Source organism: Sander lucioperca, chromosome 8 (assembly GCF_008315115.2).
Source record: "Sander lucioperca isolate FBNREF2018 chromosome 8, SLUC_FBN_1.2, whole genome shotgun sequence".
In the NCBI taxonomy this organism is placed as follows: domain Eukaryota; kingdom Metazoa; phylum Chordata; class Actinopteri; order Perciformes; family Percidae; genus Sander; species Sander lucioperca.
In genome coordinates, this window is record NC_050180.1 from 21,271,791 (window position 1) to 21,279,741 (window position 7,951).

The window sequence follows — 7,951 nt, forward strand, 5'->3', positions numbered from 1 at the left end:
TAAGAAATGAACAGTTATTTAAAGAAAGGCAACATCAAAAAGATAGGTCTTCAGCCTTGATTTAAAAGAACTGAGAGTTGCAGCAGACCTGCAGTTTTCTGGGAGTTTGTTCCAGATATGTGGAGCATAAAAACTAAACGCTGCTTCCCCCTGTTTAGTTCTGACTCTGGAGACAACAAGCAGACCTGTCCCAGACGACCTGAGAGGTCAGGGTGGTTCATAGTGTAGTAGCAGATCAGAAATGTATTTTGGCCCTAAACCGTTTAGTGATTTATAAACCAGCAAAAGTATTTTGAAATCAATTCTTTGAGGCACTGGAAGCCAGTGTAGAGACTTCAGAACTGGAGTGATGTGATCCACTTTCTTGGTGTTAGTGAGGACTCGAGCAGCAGCGTTCTGAATCAGCTGCAGCTGTCTGATTGTTTTTTTTAGGGAGACCTGTAAAGACACCGTTACAGTAGTCAAGTCTACTAAAGATAAAAGCATGGACAAGTTTTTCCAAATCCTGCTGAGACATAAGTCCTTTAACCCTTGATATATTTTTAAGGTGGTAATAGGCTGACTTTGTAATTGTCTTAATGTGGCTGTTGAAATTCAGGTCTGAGTCCATGACTACACCAAGATTTCTGGCTTTGTCTGTTGTTTTTAACATTATCGTTTGAAGCTGAGTGCTGACTTTTAATCGTTCCTCTTTTGCTCCAAAAACAACCACCTCAGTTTTTTCATCATTTAATTTAAGAAAGTTCTGGCACATCCAGTCGTTAATTTGTTCAATGCACTTAGTCAGTTGTTGTATTGGACTATAGTCGCCTGGCGATAAGGTTATATAAATTTGTGTGTCATCCGCATAACTATGGTAACTTATTTTATTGTTTTCCATAATCTGAGCCAGTGGAAGCATGTAGATGTTAAACAGGACAGGCCCCAGAATGGAGCCTTGGGGAACTCCGCACGTCATATTTGTATGCTCAGATGTATAATTCCCTATAGACACAAAGTAGTCCCTATTCTTTAAATAAGACTCAAACCACTTTAGTACTGAGCCAGAAATGCCAACCCAGTTTTCCATTCGGTCTAGTAATATGTCATGGTCGACCGTATCAAATGCAGCACTGAGATCAAGTAATACTAAGAGGGAACCCGTAACCCGTGTTTTCACAACCTTCTACCCGTGAAAGTGCTCTGTAACGGCAGTCATACCCGTGAACTCGTACCAGTTACAGTTTTTGACGTCACACACATAAACAACAATGGCGACCCCTGTTGATGCTGTACAGACGCCGGTGATTAACGGTGAGAAATAGAAATAAATAGACATAATTGTAATCAACACAATACACATACGATTGTGTACTACTACAGGTTATGTTTATTAAATTAAGCCCAAAATATGTCGCCGACTAGAAATCGCTAGTATCAGCTAGCGCTAGCTAACGTCAATGTTAGGTAGCCGCTAGCTAACTCTAGCTAGAAGGGTTTGTCGTGACTTTGCCTGGAACGCTACCAAGTCGTGAGTCGTGACTTGAAGTCGTGACTTGAAGTCGTAACTTTCGGGCTAAAAATTGTGTCTGGAACACAGCATAACTCCCATCACAGCTCGCCCACTTTCTATCTGAGAAGAGGTCCAATCAGCAGAATAACTGACAAAACATGTGTGGGTGTGTTTAGGGCATTCAAGATTTGAAGACAAATGTTTTCCGGGATCGTTGCTGGATTGACAGCCAGTTCAGCCCATATAAGTCAGCTATGGTGGAAACAATGATTATTTAAAAAAATCTAATGTGTGTTATAGTTTTTCTTCCTAATTTGTTACAACAGTTTATATGCTGATCCCCCATGGTACCATAGATCAAGTCTCTCCCCAGGACTGTTGATTTTTACGGCTGCTATGCAATGTATGGTTACTAACCGTAGCCTATTGTTCATTTGTGCTTTGTTGCTTCATATTGTTTTGCATGAACTGAATGAATACTATTGCTGTATTTTGTATCTACATTTACATTACATATTGTTCTTTTCTACTTCCTGTTTTAAGAATGTTGATTTTGTTGCTGTTGTTGCCACTTTTGAGAATTTCTGAACCCATCACTTGCCAAAGGACTGCAGTTAAAAATCAGCCAGCTGGATTAATTTATATGAATGTTGATAAATGTGCATTGTCCATATAAATCAATAAATTAAATGTATGACCATCATTGCCCTTTGATTTGCACTTCCTTGTGAAATCTAGCCAGCTTCACAGTTTTTTACCCGTCTGGTGTGTTTCATTTTTACAAATGTCACTAAAGATTAATGATTAAGTGTTTATCACATGGCTTCCAATACAATTAATATAAGTTTGCCTGATGCTGATGATCCTAAATCTACCTCCTTTAAGCCTCAATTCTCAGGATGTTGTTAAAGTTTACCATGAAACTTTGCACACGGGTGTCTCCACATGGCAAGTGAAAATCTGAAAAATGCCAACTTAAATGCTGAGAAACTCTGAGACTGCTGCATGATTCAATATTACCGCCCACACTGATTCAGATTGATTCAGTATGAATTCTTAAACTTAAGATATCTATAGACCTCAAATGCTCTTAACAGGTCAATTCAGAGCGTGCTGTTGTTTATCAGTGCAACACTTCAACTGAAGAGCTTAAGAAACATGCATCTGTGCCATGAATCAGCCTCTAAAGAGATGCTTGAGAGCAACTTCATGCATCCACATGAAAGACTTCATTGTCCAAGTATAAATGTAGCGTATGTGTAAGAGTGCCATGTATAAATATGCACTTAGTTTAAAAAAAAATCACAATGTTGAAAGTGAATATTTGCTATAGCTTTAGGAACTTATTTATTTATTTGTACCCAATAGTCAAACAGAGATAATGCTAATGTGTTTTTTTGCTCCAACACTGGCAAAATTCAGTGATATAGATACAAACACATGAACTTACCACTGGATGCAGCTTTAATCAAAAAATGTGGCAAATCAAAGGCAAGTTTTACACTTTAGATATTTTTTAGCTGCTCCAGAGAAAAGATAAGCAGACTAGTGAGCTATCATGCTCATCAATGGTAACTTAAGAAAGGTTTAGAGTAAAATTCAAGAATACATTTCAAAAGATTATAGGACTGAATAAGTGCCTGCAATGTAAAAAATATCTCAAGGTAAAACTCTTCAAAGAAAGATTCATCAGCTGCACACTTAACCCAGCACATGTATGCAAATGACCGAATTACATTAAATGTTAAATTGTGAACCAGTGTCTTACTTGAGTCCAATGCTATTTTTTTCATTCAAAAAAGTGTTCACTACGAAGCAATGGGTTCATGTAACTATTAAATGTAGGCTATTAATTGGTCAAATCTTGTGAGGAGTAAATCATGATTCTCCTAAATGAGACTAGACCGTAACCCTAACCCTAACCCTAACCCTAACCCCATAAAAAAAAGTGAGCTGAAATGTATTGAAGTGAGCATGTGGTAGACTGATATTGAAATCAAAGGTGTTCTTATCCTGGTCCTATAGCCTTAGATTTGTAAATATTAAGTCATATTTTGTATTATTGGGGAAGGGCAGATTATCCCAATATATCACTCACCAGTATTACAAAATAGGACAGAAAGTGTGAGGTTAGGGATGTGGCTCTTTGGCTCTTTGCAGCTTCCAGCTCATCTAAAATGGCTTTGCAGAAGCCTAACAAAAATAACTATATTATCTATCTATCTATTAATTGCCACATACACTAATCTTGCCTGGAAATGCTCCCGCAGTGTTCAGGGCAAACACAAGTTAGGACATCAGGTAAATTACAGCCCACACCTCCCATTCAACGCCTAATATCAACGACAGCAATTCATATTAAAACCTGCAGGAGGAGCCAGAGGACGCACAGAGGATTCTCTTGATGGTGCCTTTATAGTCAATTCACATCGAGAAACCAGGAGTCCATGCATGAATGTTTTGTCTTTACACATCGAGTCTCCGGTAATATGATGCATGCATGTGGCAGCATAAATACCCAAAATACTACGCAGATAATAAAGGTTTCAATTTAGAGGTAATGACGTCAAACGGATAAGTGATTCTGTTAAAACCGTAACATTTTCAAGTAAAGCTCTCAAATTTGAGTAGGCCTAATTCGTTTAATTTTAACATCAGAGCCGATCAAAATGAACAAAGAAAATGTGAGGAACTACCTATACTAAAATGTAATTTAAAGTAACAGTGATCGTTAAATGTTTTTTTTTTTTTTATTAGACACGTTTTTTTTTAAAGTAGCCTACCAGAACATACAAATAAGATACTTCTACATGCATTAATACATAAGCTTGTGCTGTTGTCGGTAAATGTGTTCTAATGCAACCATTATCACCACATCAAAATGTGTCTTTCACGAACTGTGTGGAGCAAGACTCAAAAAAGAAGAAAAATATGAAATGCACACAAAAAAATAATAAAAATGGTCTTAAAAGCTAGGGAAAAAATGATACTATATCTCTCATCACAAAGTTACACCTTAATCCTAATGCACGTCACATACTGATTAAAGTTGCACAAATGGTAAAAAACAAAAAAACAAAAAGATATAGTCTAAATAAATCAGGAGAAGAAAGAACGATTAGAGAGAGGGAGGGTGAACAGAGAGGAGGGAAACAATAGAGAATCAAAGCATAATAATATTCCTAAATGAAGAGGGAAATGTTGCACCGCTCATTTTATTAATCAGACTGTCAATTTCACCCAAGAGGCCAAACCCCAGAGCAATCTAAAACAGACTCAGAGATCAACCCAGGGACAAGCACCTCGCTCCTCACTCCTCTCTTCCTCTCCACTTGGATATTATTCGTCTGACCGAAGGCCGCCTCCATCATCAAGTGACAGCCCTCTCCTATTTATTTGCTTATAAACCTGTTACAATAAATGATCATTGGAGCAACGTCAGCCGAGCATTTTAACAACGAACAGCAACCACTTTTGATGAATGACATTTTGCTGCTGTGGGGAGGATGCACGGCTCATTTTGAGCAGTCGCTCGTCGATTGCATTCAGATTCTTTCATTTTTTGCGTCTTGCTTATAAAAAGGTTTAGAGACCGTTATTTAGAGACAGTTGCTGACTTTCATGCGGATTTAAGCTCCGACACAACTCATTGGTGCTCCAGCCCCCCCTGGACAAGTGTTGTGTGGCGTTTTGACTTTTTTTTTTTTTTTTTCGTCTTGCACGGCTTAATGATGGAGAGGATAAGAAAAGAGATGATATTGATGGAGAGAGGTCTGCACAGTCCCGTCGCAGGGAAGAGGCTCGCAGACACGCCTGGAAATTCAGTGCTGGAGGCCCTGGAAAACTCTCAGCACAGCGGACGGCTAAGCCCGAGAATAACTTCGGCTTCTCTCCATGGAAATCTTGGGGACATCCCGACGAAAGGCAAATTTGAAATTGACAGTATTTTCGGTACACACCACAACAGTGAAAATACCTCTTCGGCGGAAATTTCCTCGTCAGAAAGCAGGAAGAAAATGAGCCTCTACTCCGAAGTTTCGCCAGATTCAGATATTAACAGTGATGTGGAGGTGGGATGCCCTGCGCATCGCTCCCCGAGCCAGCACAAGGAAAACAACAAAGGTAAGACTTGATTTCACTCCATGTTCACCTTCTTTTTATTTCTGCTGTAAGGCAGATGGATGTTAGGCTAATATAGCGGTTATACTGTTGTTATTTACTCCATCCAAAAACCGTAGCTAATAATGCTGAATTGAATTAGGCTATTATCATCATTTGTAATATTTTCTTTATTTTATTTATCTTCATTAGGCTATTATTAGGCTATTATTATCCTGTTATTATTACCAATGTTAATATAGCCTATTATCTTCATTATTAGGCTATAGGCTACTATAATGGATAAATGCAGCTAATGTTAATAAAACATTTTTTGGAATTTGCCTCTTGACACAAATTTTACATTAACCTTATTAGTTCTCTCATTACCATTACGTTGTCAAATATACTGCAGGCTCACACACATTTATTATTTCAATATTGTCGATATCAACAACAATTTGTATGTTTTTATTCTTTTTTTTTTTTTTTAGGTTTTTCAGACAGCAATTCTGGATCTTCCAACTCCCTCCAGAATATGAACGGTAATTCATCGGGAGGCTCAAACAATTCAAATAGCGACCAAGTGAGAAGATATCGGACTGCTTTCACCAGAGAACAAATCGGGAGACTGGAAAAAGAGTTTTACAGGGAAAATTACGTTTCGAGACCGAGAAGATGTGAATTAGCCGCAGCGTTGAATCTGCCCGAGACTACGATTAAGGTAGGCTACAGATTATTAATCTTCATGATTCTTGTATGTGCAGAGAAAGTAATGCTGCGGGTATAAATATTTTTATAATAGGACTAGGCCTGCTGAAATATTATTTCTGCTAATGAAATGTTGCAGTGTTATATTTTGATTTAACCTGTAAAAAAATAACGCTTTTATTTAGGCTATTGGTCACCCCATGGGTGCTAATCAATTCCACCATAATGTGTAGCCTACAATTAATAGCCTATACTCATTTAAAATAGCCTAATTAAACACACAAAAAAGAAAATTATTTAACTGACATCTTTAAGTTATTTGGCAGATTTTAACTGCTGCTGTATGACAATTGATATTTTGTATGTTCAATGACATAGGACATTTTGACATCAGCCTGTCCTGAAGCACACTATTCAGAGGTCTCTATGTAGAGCTTGGAAACAACATGGCAGCTTCAATATGGGCCTTGTTTTGACTCTGTGTACAGGTGTGGTTCCAGAACAGGAGAATGAAGGATAAAAGGCAGCGTTTGGCGATGTCCTGGCCCCATCCAGCAGACCCCAGCTTCTACACTTACATGATGACGCACGCTGCAGCTACAGGAAGTCTACCTTACCCTTTCCACTCGCACATGCCTCTACATTACTACCCGCACGTCGGAGTCACGGCAGCAGCAGCCGCCGCTGCCGCTTCCGGCGCCGCGTCGTCACCTTTCGCCACCTCCATCCGTCCCCTCGATACCTTCCGAGCACTCTCCCACCCCTACTCGCGGCCAGAGCTCCTGTGCAGCTTCAGGCACCCGGGACTCTACCAGTCACCCGCAGGCCTGAATAGTTCAGCAGCGGCATCAGCGGCGGCGGCGGCAGCGGCAGCGGCGGCGGCGGTCAGCGCCCCGTCAGCCACCGGGCCTTGTTCGTGTCTGAGCTGCCACAGCAGCCAGGCGGCGAGCGCGCTGGGCTCCAGGAGCGCCAGCGGGGACTTTACCTGCACAGCTTCGGGGCAAAGATCCGAGAGTGGATTTCTGCCGTATTCTGCTGCTGTTCTCAGCAAGACATCCGTCCCGTCACCAGACCAACGAGAAGAAACTTCACTTAACAGATAACTCATCATGCAGCCTACACGACCGTTTCCTATTTTGCTCTAGTCCCACTTTAGGGGATAGGCCTAGGCCCACTTTAAAAACCACACCTGGGTAAATAATTCGTTTATTCGGCAGCATTGTAAACACACACACACACACACACACACACACACACACGCACGCACGCACGCACGCACGCACGCACGCACACACACACACACACACACACACACACACACACACACACACACACACACACACACACACACACTCTTAGGTTAATTTCTACAAGTACTCTTTACAATACTCTTTATAACAAAAAAAAAAAACACACGAATAACTAGCACCGAAAATGTTGCACCTCACAAACAACCTTTTCTAAAAGCTTGTGCCAGCTTGTGTTGTGCCTGTAGACCTATTTCTACGCTGGATTAATTTGGAAAAATAACAGGCCATGGTGTGTATCCATTCTGTCCCTATGCCTCAATTCATGTGCCATTTTAAATGTATTTATTTATTTATAGGCTACAAATGCTACAAATTACACCAACAACTGTCATTCAGTCAC

At 40.0% G+C, this 7,951-nt stretch overlaps 1 protein-coding gene across 1 annotated transcript; it reads left to right on the plus strand.

Moving 5' to 3' along the window:
- Positions 1–4,691: 4,691 nt before the first annotated feature.
- On the plus strand, positions 4,692–7,546 carry evx2 (even-skipped homeobox 2). The gene is made up of 3 exons (XM_031297214.2): positions 4,692–5,614; positions 6,085–6,314; positions 6,790–7,546. Exons 1-3 carry the CDS (start codon positions 5,221–5,223, stop codon positions 7,402–7,404), a joined length of 1,239 nt encoding a protein of 412 aa, XP_031153074.1. The 5' UTR covers positions 4,692–5,220; the 3' UTR covers positions 7,405–7,546.
- Positions 7,547–7,951: the final 405 nt, after the last annotated feature.